General features: G+C 36.2%; 1 protein-coding gene across 1 annotated transcript; it reads left to right on the top strand.

Annotated features, from left to right (window-relative positions):
* The first annotated feature begins 371 nt into the window (after window positions 1-371).
* Window positions 372-7,729, top strand: LOC122140732 (mucin-13-like). The gene is made up of 13 exons (XM_042745504.1): window positions 372-562; window positions 1,911-1,958; window positions 2,193-2,246; window positions 2,555-2,674; window positions 2,951-3,057; window positions 3,207-3,262; window positions 3,555-3,682; window positions 3,799-3,930; window positions 4,042-4,087; window positions 5,857-5,894; window positions 6,007-6,094; window positions 6,614-6,809; window positions 7,013-7,729. The coding sequence occupies exons 1-13, from the start codon at window positions 499-501 to the stop codon at window positions 7,154-7,156; spliced, it is 1,221 nt and encodes a 406-aa protein (XP_042601438.1). The 5' UTR covers window positions 372-498; the 3' UTR covers window positions 7,157-7,729.
* The last annotated feature ends 11,435 nt before the right edge of the window (window positions 7,730-19,164 follow it).

Raw genomic sequence — 19,164 nt, forward strand, 5'->3', positions numbered from 1 at the left:
AATTTAGAAAGTGTCATTAAGTGTAAGACTTGCAGTTTGTCCCCCTGCTCTTTAGGATTACGAATTGCCTACGAAAAAGTTGTTTTTTCTCTCTCTCTTCAAATGAAGTTATAAAGAATCACATTTAGATCACAGATCTAGATATATCTTAATCCTTTGACAATAATACCCTCCCAAATATTCAGATATCCCCCATTAACCACAAATTAAATTTCTTTTTTGTTTTCTCAATAATTGGTTCAAAATTTAACTGACTCCTTTGTTTTTCATTTGTACAAATTACTACACCTGGATACGTCTGCAATACCTTTATGCCGAGAGGCGTGACTTGCCATTAAGTCACCTAGGTCATCATTAGCATTCCCCTCTGATTGCTGCATTTATTCTGGTCTTATCTATCACCTTCTAATCACTGAACAGAGAGTAGTGCCAAGCAGCCTGACAGCAGAAGATCTCGTTTTTTTCTTTTGCTACAGCCACTTGGACTAAAATCTGAAAATGAATTTATCACTGAAGATCATTTTGATGTTCAGCTTGGTGGCTGCAATGACTGCACAATACCGTGAGTGTTTTTTTTCTTCCTGTAACAAATGTTATAATTTAGACGTTTTGAAGTACTCTCATGTGTAGCTAAAAAAAAAAGAGCAAAAATTCCTATACTCGTAGTTGAAGACACTTATGAACATCAATATTGTGATTTTTACATGATTTTTTACATCCCTATATGCTCAGGATTATTATTAGAGGATAACAAGTAGCCTGTAGAAGTAGATATGCCAGCTTTTGCCATTGAGGAGTAATTAATAATCCTAAATAATTTTAGGACATTGTATTGTTCTGTATAAAAGCAGAACAGATTTCCTGCCTATCTGCTGATAGGTTTTGCCAGTTGGGTAAAATAATTATTTGAGTTTCGATCAGTGACTTAAAAATATGATTCTTAACCTCACTAACCTCATAAAGTTGTCAGTGAAGGGTAGGGTGGTGATATGTTGGACTTTACTCCTAGTGCCTGATCCTACTTAATGTGCAAAGACAGATATCTCTCTTATATTAAAAAACATATATTTTACGTATTATATTCATAATGGTCATAGGCTATCAATTAATTGTGCTACCTCAAGTATACTTGTTTTGTTTATTATTTGAAAAACATTATTACATGTACATATACATGACATGCTTATAGTGAAAGTGTAGTTTGAATGTTTTTTTTTTTTGTAAATTTATTATAAATTTTATATTATTATTATTTGGTTTTATTTCTTGCTATTCATGTTCTAACCTTGAGATGCTTTCTTTTGGATAGGAGATAGTGTGAACTTTCTGATCTTCATCAGAAAGTGTCAGAGTCACTGCTGACGTATTTATTGCTTTCAGAGTCCTTAGCAATTTGTACTTGTTTAGCTAGATGATTTCTCACTTACGTGACATGATAATGCTTCACAACTGGAGAAGTTGACTGACTTTTTTTTTCAGATTATTCATATCTTAGAATAACATTTCTGGTAACATCCACATGATCACATTTACAGTAATCCCAAAATGTATTTGGGTACTTCTGGATGCTTCACAGATCACACATTGGATAATGAGACATTTTTCATCAGGCAGACTAGACTATGGAAGACTATAAGTGATGGTGTTATTTTCCCAGCTGTTTTAGTGAGAGAGCAGTACAGTGAGAGGTTATGCTAATGTGTCACTCTGTTCCCAGGTGATATTTCATGTTCTTCCATTGTTCATCACAGTAACTTTTAATCATAAGAAGTCTTTTTCCTTAAAGGGACAGTTCACCCCAAAATGTAAATTCTGTCATTATCTACTTTTTCCCACCACAGTACAATGACGATAGTTTTTGGCGTGGAACTGAGTCAATATTAATATTTTATCATTGTTTTATCCGTCAGCTTTTGAGGGGTCGGGCACTGATGATACCACAGCCACTACGCCAGAAGGTACTCTAATCTTCAAAGTCTGACACCCCACCAGCAGACCTAAAGGCTAAATAGTAACACTTAATCATAAGAAGTCATTGTCCTTAAAAGGACCGTTCACACAAAAATACAAATTCTGTCATTATTTACTGTTGTGTTGATGGTTCAGATTCTCCAGACTTTTTTTCACCACAGACAACAGTTTGATATGGAACTGAATCAAGATGAATATTTTATCACTGTTTTATCTGTCAGATCCTGAGGGGTCGGGTACTGATACCACAGACACTCCTGCCACTACAAAACAAGGTACTCACATCTTCATAGCCAGCAGCTCCACTAGCAGGACCAAAGGCTAACTGAGTAACTTTCAATAATAGGACAAAGTTGTACTTAAAGCAATAGCTCGCACACAATAGCTTACCCACCATCACCTCATTACAACCTTGTATGATTTCCTTTTTAATGTGGAACCCAAAAGAAAATATTTTGACAAACTGTACTGGCTCGTTTCTATGCACTTATAATGAATGGGGACTAATGGTTTTAAGCAAAAAGTGTCACCATAGGTTCAGAGTGTCCTACTAGAATAACCATATTGTTTATTCATTTGACAGGTCCCTGTGATTCAAGTCCTTGTATCGGAGACAGTACCTGTGAAGCACGGTTTGACGGCACGTTTGTTTGCATCTGCCGGCCTGGACTGGTTTACAATCAAATAAGCGGCTGCATTCAAAGTATGACTGGCTCACTTTTGAATCATTAATACTTTAAGCTACTGAGATTGCATAAAACAGTCAGCCTTGGTACAGAAATTAAGCTTAAATAATTTAAAAATCTGGTGACTTCTTTCATGTGGTGTGACCTGACTTTAACAATTAAAGTACAATAACTACCTTGCTGTTTTACCATTATGAATTTGGAATGAATGAACACATTCACATATTTTATACATTTGGTATCATTAAACACATTAATGTTTTATACTCTTATTTGTTTTTAATCAATTGCAGCAAAGATCTTCCCTGGTAGTTTAACGTTGTCTGAGATGTTTAAACCAGAAATGACTGACAGGAAGTCTGAGGAGTTTCAAATTGTATCAAATAGAATAGAGAATGAGGTAAGAGACTGAATTTCCTCTTGGGGAAGGACTGAAGTTTAGTCATTTTTCTTGCTTAGTAAATGATGAGTGCTATAAATAAATGGTTGTAAACAGATAACAGTTGATGTCAAAAAGCATTGCTTTGCATTTTCTCAATCCAAATATAGCTCAGTATAGTCCTTAATGGCAATGGCTACATACGTTCCATCGTTTTGAGTCTAAGGTGAGTAACAATTGTTACAATACTAGTATTTGCTTTAAACACTAACCTGTTGATCTTATAGCTGCTAACAAAGAACAGAATTTTTATTTTACTTATTGAGGATTATAAGTTGCAAATAATAGTTGCCACTTTGACTTACCATTATGTTCTAACGTTTTGAAGCTTCGATATGGTAACTAGCTAAAAACGAACAAGTTGAAGTGCTTTACATCCCCACAGGCATATTTCATATAAAATAAGTTGGATAGAATGTGTGCTTTTCATTGTAATTTCCTTGCATCCATCCTTACAGGCAAGGCAGTATAATTGCAGAAGTGCAGAATTTCTATGACGTCTCCACTGTCACAAAAGAATCGGTTGAATCTCAGATTCGGGAAGCAATTACTGAAAATAAAATTTCAGGCGCCACCGAATTCAAAGGTATGTCTAATGCTTCTTGTCATTTGTTTTCCAGCAGTACCAGAGTAATGAATGGTTTATAAAGCATTAGAAAGAAGCATAAATTAGCAAGTCTCACATTTTTACTTAATTCACAGAAAACTCAGTGTGTGATCTTGGAGCTTGTGACAATAAAACCACAAACTGTGAGGAACTGGTTAGTGGTGTTGCAATGTGTACTTGCAAAGAAGGATATGTCAGATCAGAGTCCACATCTCAGGCCTGCCTTGGTAAATGTCTTGAAACGTAAATCTTTGTTTACTCACTGTTATGTACACACAACTTCAAAACACTCAGACTGGTTCTCGTCATTTTACAATTGTGCTCTCATCTCCTTACAGCTTGTCCAAATGGGCAAAAGGCAGTGGATTCAAAAATCTGTGAAAAGTAAGCACTCGGAACATGTCATATGCAGATTTCTATGATTCTATATGAAAATGTCCCATTAAAAAAATTTCATGCACATTCCATTAATACTGTCCCAGGCCCACTGCGTTCCTCTATGCTATAGTGTACTCATTATGCCCATCCAATAAAATTTTCGTCTAATCCCTGTGAATTTAAGTGACAGATCTGTAAAATATATATTAATTAATATATATTAAATAATTCTTTTGAAATCATTTTTAATGGAATATTGCAGTGTTTACTATATAGAAGATTATCAGTGCACATCATTAATTTTTCCAATGTGCCATTATAATCTTTAATCAAAAGAACTCGCAATGACATCTTTTCTCTGATTGTGTCGTGTTCAACAACATGAGGGCGGGACAAACCCCTCTCCACCAGCAACCTGTCACTCACATGCGATTGCAGCAATAGACCTTAGCCAGGATAAAGCCATAACTAGTTTTTGACAGGAATGAAAATGATGCTGTGAGGGATACAAGTACAGTGCGTTCAACTGACCTTTGTTTGTGAGATGTAAAAATGATATGATATAGGACCTTTATACAGCTTGCCACTGTAAAGACTGTAAGCCTATCCCTCACAGCCTTGTTTTATTCATGTTAAATTTAATATCGCATCTAAGCTGATAAAGGTCTACAGCAAATAGTGCTGCCATCATATCACCAGCGTGTGAGATTGCGATACACAATATTATCGTTCGTGTGTGCGTGGGTGGGTAAAGGTCAAGAGAGAGACTATCTGAACTTGTCATAGGCTATTGCATAACTTTTTGAAATAATATACTTTCAAACATACTGATAACATGTTAAATATAAAACTATTTAAAACAGCGTTTATATATATTCGGATACAACAGTCATACATCGCTATTAGGACCACATGTCCTGTGACAAGTTTGCTGCATCGGCTCACGGAAGTTAAAAGGTCTGCAAAATCAGTCAACGGTAAAAATCAAAAGTAATTCTATTTTAAAGACCAACAGTTTAACACTAAATATTGGACATAAACAAACATGTTAAATATAAAAGTATTTAAAACAGGTAAGTTCATATATTTGGAGTAAAGTTCATTTAAATGATACATCAGTCATACAGCGCTCCGGACCGCGCGCCCCACGCCGAGCCCTGTTTTAGACTGATAACTTATTATATGCATATTTTTAAAACAAAAATGATGAAGAATAAGCATCAATATTTTTTGTTAATGTGCTGTAAAGAAAATAAAATGCTGATGACGATGCCGTTTTCGGCATGTTCATTCATACAGCTGTTCAAGAAAAGATGTCTCTTTTAGCACTCTTGACATGATTTGTAAATATAGGTTTATGACCTTGCAGTTCAATTTTGATGTGGCCATAGTTTTATAGTCTGTTTTTAAAACATTTCCGATGAGGAGAACCCTAATCCTCCTTTGCACATGTGTGTGAAGTGTAGTGTGGTGAAACAGCATTATCATTGATTTCAATGACTATCATCGATACACGATACTATCGTCACAACCTAAATAGCAAACAACAACAATCCAATGATCCAATTAAATCCTGCCCTACATTTTTTCATTGTTTTACTTATATAATAAGGAAGAAAAGACAAACGCAACTTTTGTTTCAACCTGAATACACTGAAGACTACACCATTAAAATTACGTAAACAGCTGGTTGTATTCATTATTCAGTATAATATAATATAAATATTGGTGTTGTGGTTGCACAGTATCACTAAGAGCTCTTTTGCTCATTTTAGATGTCCATTTGGCTATGCTGGGTTCAACTGCAATGATCGTAAGTCATCCCTCCACAATCATCTGAATCAAGCTGCATTTCTCTGTTATGTTCAGTTGGTTGGTTTAAGGAACATTTATGCATCTGTTTGTAATGCAAATTCTCATTACAGCATATCTTTTGGTTGTGATCGTGGTGTCCACTGTGTTGGGTGCATTGCTGATCATCTTTATTGTGGCCCTGATAGTTGTAAGCTTCAGGTGAGGGTCTACAACACATTTTCCAGGCTTATTTAAACAAACATTCTTCCAATGTTACCTAACATGATAACACTTCATAATAACTTTCATTAATAAATCAATAACAAACATTATATAATGCTTAACGGATCATTAGCTAATATGTATTCAAATAGCTAAAAATGAGATAATGTGCTTACTAATATTTACTAATAAACTCATTAAACATTACCTTATGATTAACAAATAATTATTTATTGTAAATTAAAGTGCTTACAAATGTCATTAGACTTTTAATTCATATCATGCACATCTCGAAAATCTACAAATGATTTTAACAGATGTTATGCGATTATTTGTTAAAATCATTTTTGAAAAGTGCATGATCGTATGAATTGAAAGTTTAATGACATATGTAAACATTAACTTACGATCAGTTAAGCATTATATAATGTTTGTTAATGATTTATTAAGGAAAGTTATTATAAAGTGTTACTTAACATACTGATTTTTTGTCTGTGCATCCTTTTACAATTGTAGGAATCAGAAGGAAGACTCCTCATCCGAGGTAGACTTTAGCTCAAGCTATGGAAATAAGGAATTACATAAACCTACAGGAATTCCCAGGATCCCTCGGGCCAACCCTGAAGCTAGCTGGAAGTCTAACAATCTGGAGATGACCGATAGTGGAAGCAATCATGCACTGGTTATCAGAGATCGCCCTGAAAGCAAAGCGGTAAGTCCACAAGTACAACGCTATTCACTGGGCTTATTACAAACCAGTGATAAATTTATTATTCATTAATATATAATGTATTTATCTAATAATTCATTTATTATATAATATATAATTAATATATAAAAAATATTATCATACAATAATTCATTCATTAATAAAGCATCTGCAAGTATTTAAAAACATTATTTGTGTTTTTGTAGCGCTACACTGATTTCGATGAGGACATGAGCTATAGGGGTCACGCTCCCCCAGCGTACTCGGGCTACGGTGGGAGAGGAGTGGACAACGGTGGTGTCCACAACCCATACTTTCGACATGATGATGACAGAATGCGCAGATATTGAGTGCTTAGAAAAGCGCTAAATAAATGTAATTAATTAAAATTATAATTAACACCAATTAATTAAATTAGGACAGTAGGATGCAGGAATTAATTAAAATTGTTTTTATTTCTTTGTTGACCAAAGTTTGAAGGTTGTAATGAAAAACAGTTATTGCCGTTTTATATACATCTTACCATAGGAACAGTTCAAATTTACTTGATATTTACATTCTGTGGTATCAGCAGCTAATAAAATTCAGTTCATGGGCTTTCCTCTTGATCTAAGCCTCAACTTAAAACATATTGGAATAAAATGTCTTTCCTGGATGTTTGAATGGAAGCTATGTTGCAGGGGCCTTAACCTAAAGTCATTGATTTTTTTTTTTTTTTCAACAAAACATTTTTCAAAACACATCCATTTATTCAGGGACAGAAATGATTAATAACTGTTCTAACTGTAATTATTAGATTTGAAAAATAATGTCATAACTATGCCAATGGATGTATAATGATAACTAATGATCTTTTTAAAAGTATATAAACAGTATATATTTTGTTGTATTTAAATAGTCAATAAATAATTAGATTTCTGATTTTGAAAGGTATTTGTATCTTCTTTTCCCAAACAATTTCTTTGTTTTCTGTTAGTTTACGACATGAAACAAATTATATATTCTCATCAAACGTTGCTCTCATTTTCACAAAATGCATCAATATGTACATTTATGGAACGCTTAGGATCTCTCACTTTAGACAAAAACCAAAATACATAAATATGAATATTACATGCTTAAACAACTTTTGTTTGTTTGCAATATAATCTATGGTTATAGAAAATGTCCTTCCTACTGTCGTTATTTTTGTTATTTGATTGTCTAATGTAAAAAGACTTTGGTGCGCTGCACTACACATTTATAAATAACATTATATTACACACTGCGCACTACACTGTCATATATTTAATCATTATTAATGCTGTATAAGTTAATGATAAACTTGTATCTCATCACTTAAATGACTTGATATGTCATCTTATTTAGCATTCCTCTGTCTCACTTTCCTCATACTGTATAAAGTAGGACACAAGACAAAAAGAATGCCACATCAAGGTAAAACAAGCTTTTTTTTTTCTTTTTCAAGACCAAGTATGTGTTCACGTACTTATCCAAATGCTTTTAAAGTACCCCTTTTATGGCATTTGAAAGGTTCATATTTTGGTTTTGGGAGTCCCCAATGTAACTAACTCTAAGGAAAGAGTAAATAAGTAATAATTACTTTTGAACTTTATTTTATTAGTCTCCTCTGTTAATGTAATGAGTCCTTTATTTCCGCCTCTATAGTGGAACGGTAATTTCGCATCTAGAAAGGTGGGACTGGTTAGTGAGACGGACACACGGAAGAAAGGAGGAAAAAAATCTCATGTCGCTCTAAAACACTCTGAAATCGTAAAGTTCTAAAGAAAAGGAGGGGATAATTAAGCACCTAGCCGGAACGGGAACAAGGTATTGTGTTTAGTTTGTTTAATGTTTATGTGCATTAATATGTAGGTTAATTTATTTGACTTGAAGAAGTGTTTAAATGTGTATCACTTGTCATGTGAAGTTATGTTAACATAAGCTTTTCAGCATTGTTATTACTGATTGAGGTAACGTCATAAAAAGGGTTTTATAAATGGCTATTTCTAATATTGTTAGTTATATATATATATACTGTTTAATGTGGCCTTCGGCTAATGTTTGGGTTCGTAAGAGCTAATTTATGTTATTTATCTGTCCTGTAGCTCTTACGGTGTTTCAAGAAGAAAAGGGTGTAAGAAAATAAAAGCTTTTGAAATATCAGTACGCTTCACCATTGTCTGGCTGGAGTCTAGCTACACCCAACAACAGGCTGACATGCATGTAAGGTCAAAAAACACTTGTCATTGTCTTATAATATGCCTTTATTTTTACCCATTTGCTCATTGACTCCCAAACGATTTGCTCAATGATTAATTTTTCCAAATCCCTCCTGTGCATGATGCTAATCTGCGGTGATTGGTCAGATGACTCTGTTGTGACTCAGATGATCTGTTGTGATTGGTCTACTGCGTGCAGCGCATGTCAGAAACGTAACGCCCATCATCATTACTGGATTATGGCTTATCAAGTGTTGAAGATTTTATACAGTGTATGCAGGGCCAGACTTACCATTGGGCTTCTGTTCATTTGATTGGTTTATTTTTAAATTAAGGTGCGTTTATTGGTCTGGCATTGATAAAAACCCCGCCATGTTAAAGGAATGATATCATTTAATTAGTTTACTTTTGTATTAGTTTAACTAATAAATAATACAAATAAAACACTTTAAAAGTGACTTGCATGTTTCTAGCACGATTAGCAAGTGACTAGTATGTTGATAGCATGACTAGCAAGTCACTAGCATGTCATTAGCGTGATTAGCAAGTGACTAGCATGTTGCTAACATGATTAGTAACTGACATGTTGTTAACATGATTATCAAGTAACTAGCATGTTGCTAGCATGACTACCAAGTGACTAACATGTCATTAGCATGATTAGCAAGTAACTAGCATGTCGCTAGCATGTTTCCAGCATGATTAGCAAGTTACTAGCATGTTGTTAGCATGTTTCTATGCTAATCCAGCTAAAACCAGTTGATTCGGTAAAAAAAAACAAAGCTAAAATCAGCTAAGTCCAGCGTGATAGTGGCCAAAACCATGTTAAAAGCATGCTTCTAGTCTGATTAGCAAGTTACTAGCATGTTGTTGGCATGTTTGTATGATAATCCAGCTAAAACCAGTTGATTCAGTAAAAAAACAGCTAAGACCAGCGTGACAGTGGGCAAAACCACTTTAAAACCATGTTAAAAAGCATGTTTCTAGCCTGATTAGTAAGTTACTAGCATGTTGTTAGTATGTTCTTATGCTAATCCAGCTAAACCAGCTAACTCCAGTTGATTCAGTAAAAACCAGCTAAAAACCAGCTAAGACCAGTGTGACAGTGGCCAAAACCACTTAAAAACCAGCTTGGGAGACCAGCCAGAGCAACTGATCAGCTTAGGCTGGTTTTAGCTGTATTATCAGTAGGGAGTTTTTAAGCTTTGCTATGGCAGTAGGCAGCTTAAATACATCATAAGTCTTATTGTATAAAGTTTTCACCCCCTCAATGAAAGTCTGTGGGATTTTAGGTGGTTTTGATAGTCTGGTTTACGAAAACTGTAAGCCGGATCAGTTAGAAAAGATATAGCAACCTGAGTCAGACCAGTCTGAAGGTCTGACCCGAGCTTGGTGGTTCTAGCTTGAAAGCTCTAGGAGGAGATACATTTTAAAATTTAATCTCAGAAGAAGAAGAAGAAGTAGTAGTTTAAATAGGATTTCAGTAAATTGGCTTTTTCAAGCCAACTTAATTACATCAACAGAGCAGCAGCTGATGGCGTTATTAACTCCCAACTTAAAATGCAGCTTGAGTCGCACTGCAATTATGGGAGTGAAGTTTTGCGAAGAGTGGTTGCGGTGGTAAAATTTCTTTCAGAACGGGAAATGGCTTTCCAAGGCTCAAGTGAAATATTTGGTAGAGCTGATAATGGGGATTACATGGGCATCCTGGAGCTGATCAGTGAATTCGACCCATTCTTGAAATCACACATACAAATGAATGGAAATGCTGGGGTAGGAACCCCCTCATATCTCTCGTCGAAAACGTGTGAAGAATTTATCAAGATATTGGGCAACAGATTGCTGTCTGAAATTATTGCCGAAGTGAAAGTGGCCAAGTACTTTTCGACTTTGATTCAACTCCTGACATCATGCACATCGATCAGCTTACATTTATCATAAGGTATGTTTCACCTGAGGGCCTCATTGAAGAGCGATTGCTAAAATTCCTCCCTGTAGCAAGCCACACAGGGAAGGCACTGTGTGATGCCATACTCAAGTTTTACATGAAATGGACATAAACATCTGTAACTGCCGCGGACAATGCTACGATAATGATGCAAACATGTCACGAGTGTACAACGGCTTGCAAGCTCACATCACAGACATTAATCCAGTAGCAGAGTGGGTGCCGTGTGCCATGCACACACTCAATCTTGTTGGAATTAATAGTGTGAACTGCTGCACAGAGACTGCAGATTTTTTTTTTTTACTTTGTTCAACTTCTGCTCCAAATCTACAGCAAGATGGAAGGTGGTAACTGCAGGGTTGCAGCCTAATGAAAATCACCGCATTGAAACACTAAAACCTCTCTCTGACACCAGGTGGGCTGCACATGCACAGGCCACCAAGGCACTGTGCAGAAATTATGCCAATATTCAAGAGTCACTAATGAACATTGCAGAAAACAGCACAGAACCTGACGATACAAAATGATGCAAGGTCACTGCATAAAAAAATGAACAAACAAGAGACTGCTTTTCTGTGCACTATGTGGAATCATGTCCTCCAATGCTTTCAGGGGACAAGTGTTGCACTACAAGCGGTGGATCTTGACCTGTGCAATGCTGTTGATTTGGTGAGATCACTGCAGGACTATATTGTAGGTTTGAGAGATGAATTTGATGTGTTTGAGGCCCGAGCAAAAGCAATGTCTCTCACAGTTTCAGCAACGTACAAACAAGACACACAAAGACAAAGAAAATGCAAGACTCATGTGGGTGAGTCTGCAACACCTGAGGCTCACTTGTCAGGATGAGAAAAGTTCTCATCTGGTGTGTTTCTAGTTGTGATGGACAGGTTGCTGGCAGAACTTGATCGTTGTTTTAAATCCTATAATGATCTCAATGTCTCCTTTGGTTTCCTGAACAAAATATCTACTCTCTCTGCTGAACATCTGCGTGAAAAAGCAGCAGGTCTACAGAGGAGGTACCACCACACTGACCTGGAAAATGAATTTTGTAAAGAGATCATCCAGTTCAAAGACTTCATCTGCCATGATGAGCCATCATCTGCAAGGGAACTTTTAATGACCATTAGGAAAAGAAAACTACAGACCATCTTCCCAAATGTAGATGTTGCTCTCAGACTTTATCTGACATTACCAGTCACAAATGCAAGTGGGGAGCGCAGTTTCTCCAAACTGAAACTGGTAAAAAACAGACTGTGATCCACAACGGTAAATCAGAAATTACATCATCTTACTCTGATGCCAATTGAGAGTGACCTTCTACGTAAAGTGGATTTTACTGATGTGATCAAAGACTTTGCAGCAGTCCAGAAGACGCCACTTTTAACTAGTAAGACTCCATTCCATTTATTTATTTTTTAAAGTGAGATGACGGATAGTATAGTGCATATAGTACATGCATGAAGTCAAAATCTAACTCCCTATTTCTCTCAGCAGCTATGTTGTTGTTTTAAATGATCATACTCTGAATACTGCTGTTGTATGTCATGCTTGTTTCAGCTGTGATGGTGTAATATTTTTTATATACTGTTTTTATTGTATTTGTGTGCATTTGATGTTTTTCAAAGGTAACTAAAACTCACCTACTTTCATACTCAACTCTATTTCTCATTCTCTCTTTAACACACACACACACACACACACACACACACACACACACCAGTGGTGGACAGTAACGGAGTAGCTTTACTTCGTTACTGTACTTACGTACATTTTTCAAGTATCTGTACTTTACTGGAGTAGTTTTAATTTTAGTAACTTTTACTTTTACTTCACTACATTCCAAAGCATAAGATCGTACTTTATACTTAACTATATTTCATAAAACTTATCGTTACTCCTTATAATAGGCTATATCACGTGCTCTGACACGCAGAAGCGGTTTCTGATTCAAGAACGAACTGATTCTTTTCAATGAACCTTTTAAATCGGTTCGCAAATCGCACTAAATGATTCATTCACGAATTAGAATGATTCGATTGCAGCTGTTCTAGAGTCAACAACTCACTGATTCAAATGAACAGTTTAGTGCGAGTCTCCAGTGAACTCAGTTCACAATAGTGGTGGAAATTATGATTCTTTCAAGAGATTCGTTCATTTTCAGTTCGTTCATCAAAATGATTCGTTCAGATTCGTTCACTGATTCGTTCAGTGACCATTTCTTCATATTACACAAAATACGCCAGCAGGTGGTGAAAAAGAGTGTCTTATGTGTTGTCTTAAGACAACGAACGTATTCACTTGTTACAAAAACTGATTTGGCTTTATTAAAATGGGTGCATAATCGCATTCAATAAATAAAAAAAAGTCTAAATAAGTTGTTCAGATGAACAAAGCACGAGGTTTTCTTGCATAGTTAACATTTTAACTGTTTGGTCAGACAGTTCATATATTATATATTCACATTCATAAATCGGGGATTAAACGTGTAGTTATGTTCTGTATGCTAAAAACAAGCGTATGTGCACAGTACCTATAACTGCGCTTTGCTTTTTGCGAGATTGACAGATGGCCGACTGACCCGGTTTACTCTCATTCATTTCATTCAGGAACGAGATGTATCAATTCATTAAACTCGTTCACGAACGACAAGATCTCTCGATTTGGTTCAGACTCTGAAACTCGTTCAGTGAAGGGCGTATTCGTTCACTACATTCAACAAATCACATGCTTAGTCACATCTCATACTCGAAGGCTATTGGCTCGAGGTTAAGTAACTCTTTGACAGGATGAAACAGTTCACAGAGCTACGGTTCACCGAGCTGCGCATGCGCTGCTAATAGCGCCGCGCTGCTGTGGAGGGAGGAATTTCAGTGAACGAGAAATATGAGTCAATGGTTAACATGAACGAGAACGATTCGTTCACCTAAAAGATTCGTTCAAAAAGAACGATTCGTTCACGAACGACACATCACTAGTTCACAAGTAAGAACCGGGAGATCTTGTGAGCGCGCACGCGACTGATGCTGTTAAAAGTAAGGTACTAATGTCGAATTTTAGGATTAATTATTGTAACTGAAAACCATATTTAAGTCAAAACTGTCATTTGTTTGTGAACTAAATCTGCTGTAAAGGGTAATCTATTTAAGCCCACTGAAATGCTTGAATGCAAACACATCAGCGTCAGTGCCTCTTAGGTCAAAAAAACTAAACATTAAAATAACACAGATTAAATAAAATAAATAATGCACGTTCAAATTCCCGCTGCAATAACATTAACAGTTCTATTAAAATGCTACGCATTTAGCCCTATGTGACGTCTGTTTTTATATTGTTTATCAACAGTATACATTTTTATATTGTTTGGATAAACTAGCCGAGTAGACAAATATGAATATTTATTCATAACCATACTGAAAATAAGTAAATATTGTTAGCTGATGCTAACCCAGATAGCAAGCAGACGTTGATTCAACGTCGATTTTTGGTTGTAAAGGTCAGTATCGGTCGTCAATCAAATTTCGATGTTTAATCAACGTTCATTATTCGGTCGGTACATCAGAACGTTCTTACACCGAAAATAAAACAGCGATTCAGCGTTGAAATCACATTGGCTTTTCAACCGACGCATCTGATCTAAATCATAACGTCTGATATAGGTTGAAACTTGGTCAGAGGAATCGGAGATCTGCGCTTGCACTCTCACAGAGGGTAATGAATGCATTTTTGTTCATTATTTTATATAGCTAGTAGTTTGTCCGTCTGTCACTCAATACTAGGCTACTTAAACTCTTAAGTGAAAGATGATAGTTTAAAAAAATTGACCGACAATTAACATTTTAACTCGAGCTTTGTCGAATGTTTAATGGCCTAGTTTTATTCATTATTTTGTTCTGTAGAAATTTTTACACCACTGGCAAATATAAACAGGATAAATATATGGCCTATAAGTTATATAAAAAGTAATTAATTTTTTTGTACAAATATTTTTCTTCACTGCACGTCTTGTTTGGTTTTATTTAGTATCACTGAATGTTAAAAATAATTGACTTATGCAGACGCAAAACGTGAAACTGCACTCTTATTCGCAGCTCTATTTATAAATGTATATAAATATTTGTAAGATATAATCAGCATATTTTCTTAATCTGTTTTTTATAAATGTGTTGTATTACTGGCCCATATTGCAATGTTTGTGCGGAGGGTAGACTGCATGAGGAGGCGCCTGCGTGATCACTTGCATTTTTTCCTGATAATGAAACAATTAACATCAGTTTTAAACTCATAATAGGCCTAACTCATATTAAATAGTTAAAATGTCTCATTTTTACTACACTTTCATAATAATTAGGCGACTTTTGCGTGCTTTGTGGCAAACCATGCGTGTGCTTGAGGCTATTAAGGCAATATTATTCGCTTTGGATTAGTTAATATCGTAAATCCGTAACGGAGAGTCACGTCGACGTAAGTTAGGCCTATTTTCCGGCCCTCTAACTGCCCAAGTTTCTCATGTGCCCCCCTAGGAAAATTAAATGCCCACCCCTGGTCTACATGCAAGCAGGCTGAGTGTTCGTAAAAAAAATAAAATAATAATCCTTACCTTTCAAAGTGCTGCTTTAGGCTAGGGGGAGAGCGGGGTCGAAAGTAACGTGGGACAAAAGTAACAAAGCGATTTTCTCAGAGTCACTTACTGCATTTGCATTCCAAGCTATGACAGCATGTTCAGTACGCAACCCTTGATGGAGCTAAGAAATATCACGTGATTTCGTCATCGTTTCCCGCAGTTAGGTCCGTAAAGCTGTTTTTGAGTACAAAAAGTAAATTATTGAAGAGGTAATTTTTTTAAAACTAGTTGTGTTGTTTTTTCTTGTTTCATGTGTCACAGTAATGATCAATCTACAGGTTATTTAGTGCTTTAACACATCCTAAAGTTTGCATTTTCAGAGTTTTTCAGTAAATCAGGTTTAAATTTCAGGAGTTTCTGTCGGGACGAAAGTAACAATTGTTACTTTTGTCCCGCTACAGTGACAATAAGTATTTATTTTGTTCCAGTGCCTGCTATACTGTACATTGCAGTGTCTTGCATCAATTATTAAAAATGTTTATGTCATATTATACCAAAAGAATATGTCTGATTGAGGGTCAGAAAGACAGACAGAGATCTGGTTTTATCCAGATGTTTATGAGAGGGCGTTTCTTGACATAGAGGAACATCACTCTCTGGGCAGCTGCTACGTCGCATTTACCTTAGTTATATTTAGGTTTTAGCCATACCTTAGCTTTTACACCTCCACCTATGAATTTGCAGTGTTTCCAGATGTTTTAATGCACATTATGAATGTATGCATAAAAACAACTGGATGGAAACATGAATAGGCCTACTGTTACCTAATGTAATTACATTTTATATTGTTCATTTTGTTTAATGTTTTTTTAATAAAAATAAATTAAAATTGCCAATAAAAAAATATTTTAAACAATTCAAGTTTGTACAGTCGGATTTTGAGACATTTGATGAAACTTAAATTGAAAATGAAAATATGAAAATGTAATTTAATTTTTTTTTTTGCAAAAATAAAGGACAGAATATGTTTGCAGTTACATATTAACAAGATCATAGTCAGTTATACTTAATAAAAATAAGAGTAAAAAATCTAGCTTATATTGTTGTGTTACTTTTGACCCACCTGTGTGTTACTTTCGTCCCAACTGTCGGGGTCGAAAGTAACAATGTGCAACTTATGTTCAAAGTGAAATTATACTGAAGTCTTTCTACATTTCTTCAAAATACCACCTGGTATTGATAGACCACACTTCTGAGTTACTGGCCACAGCAAAAATATATCTCTGTCTACAACATTATCTTTTAAAATGATGTTTTTCTGAAAAATGGTAGTTTCGCCCCTGCTCTCCCCTATTTTATGTGGATTTTTTTATGAAAAATGGAAGTTCAAAACTTACATTTGTGATTTAAACAGAATTTAATCATTTATGTAATAATGTTGATTCAACGTCGATTTTTGGTTTTAAAGGTCAGTATCGGTCGTCAATCAAATTTCGATATAGAATCAACGTTAATCGGTCGGTACATCAGAACGTTCTTACACCGAAAATAAAACATCGATTCAGCGTTGAAATCACGTTGGCTTTTCAACCGACACAGCCGAGGCATCTGATCTAAATCATAACGTCTGATATAGGTTTGAAACCTGGTTGAAACTTGGTCAGAGGAATCGGAGATCTGCGCGTGAGAGGAAAATATTTATTGGTTTGTCCCTGTGTTACTGAATATTAGGCTAAACTCTGAAGTGGAACATGAACGTTTTAAAAATAATGACAGACAAAATTTTTATTTGAGCTTTGTCGAATGTTTAATGTTTTATTCATTTTGCTCTGCAGAGTTGTTACACCGCTGGCAAGCACACACACACACACACACACACATATATATATATATAATGTGCACCTTCTACAGAGGCACCATCGAGAGCATTCTGACCAGCTGCATCACTGTGTGGTATGGTGCCTGCAACGCGTCCTGCCGGAAGACTCTTCAATGCATAGTGAGAGCAGCTGAGAAGATCGTTGGTGTCTCCCTCCCCTCCCTCCAGGACATTTAAGGAGCCTGTAAAGCCCGTAAAGCCCTCTGCATTGCAGGTGATCCCACACACCCGTCACACAGCTTCTTCAGTCTGCTGCCATCAGGGAGGAGACTGCGGAGTCTCCAGGCCAGGACCAGCAGACTGAAGGACAGCTTCATCCATCAGGCTGTCAGGAAGCTGAACTCGAACTTGCCCCCCCTTCTCCCCCTCCCCTCTGAACCTGAGTCCCCTCTTCTGCTTTATTTATTTATTTTTTACAAGTCCTTATTTGTATAGTTGTATATTATATATTTTTTTTATCTGTATTTAATGTTCTACTGTTGGTTTGTTTAAAGGGATGAGTGATGTGGAGTGAACATTATCAAATTTTTGTTGAAATAGGTACAAGAGTGGAGCACTTGTCCCCGTTTTTTTTACTACTCCGCTGATCTAACCACTGATACAACAGCAGTGCTGATCACGACACTTGAGAATGATCACCGACACGGCAACACACACACGACACCTCATACCTGACCTATCATCATCATCCAATCACAGCCCCCCTCCTCTCACGCGCATCAGTATACGTTGTAAATGCGCCAATTCCTCCACACACACACACACAAAAAGTCGATAATCGATTTGGCATGTGGGTAAAACTGCAAATATGAATAAACCTGCAAAAAAGAAAAGACTGTGCAGCTACAATAAAAATTGGGAAGTAAAAAATATATGGATTAAGCCCGTCAGCGGTGACTCAACAAAAGCCTTTTGTAGTTTATGTCGCAGGGAATTTTCAGTTGCCCATGGAGGTGAGAATGACTTGACTAAACATGCTTCCACAGAAATGCACAAGAAGGCCACACTAGCTAAAGTTGCAAGCAATATCTATGGATTCTTCGGGGTAACTACTGTGGAAACTGACAAAATAGCGGCAAGCGAAGCCTCATACGTGTATCACACCATCAAACATGGACTCAGCTATAACAGCAACGACTGTCTTAAGCTAAACGGTGCTTTGTTTCATGACTCAAATGTTGTGAAGAAGATGCGCTTGGGGAGAACGAAAGCAGAGATGATCACAATGAATGTTTTAGGACCAAAGACATCCTATCCTGAATGATCTATCTCCATCTGAAGGTGAGCCTGTGTTTTACTCTGTTGCCACCGATGCCTCAAACAAGGGAAATAGAAAAATGTTTCAAGTGTGCGTGAGATATTTTCTGTCTCTGATGGAGTGCAGTGCAAGTTACTTGACTTTTACGAAGATAATGATGAAACTGCAAATGGTATTCATCGAGGTCTGATGAACTGCCTGAAAATGTATGAACTGGACATAAAACACATCACAGCCTATGCGGCAGATAATGCGAATGTTAACTTTGGAAAACACCACTCTGTTTACCAGTTATTGAGCAGTGCCAACAGTCGCATTTTGAAAGCGAATTGCCCGGCTCATAACACCTGCAAGCACGCGTGTGATCAGCTCTCAGTGGACATTGAGTCACTTGTTTTAAAGATCTACAGCCACTTCTCAGTATCTGCTTCCAGAAGAGAGGAACTGCGTGCATTTTTTGCCTTTGTTGACATTGAGTGGCGTGAAA

This window comes from Cyprinus carpio, chromosome A4 (assembly GCF_018340385.1).
Source record: "Cyprinus carpio isolate SPL01 chromosome A4, ASM1834038v1, whole genome shotgun sequence".
In the NCBI taxonomy this organism is placed as follows: domain Eukaryota; kingdom Metazoa; phylum Chordata; class Actinopteri; order Cypriniformes; family Cyprinidae; genus Cyprinus; species Cyprinus carpio.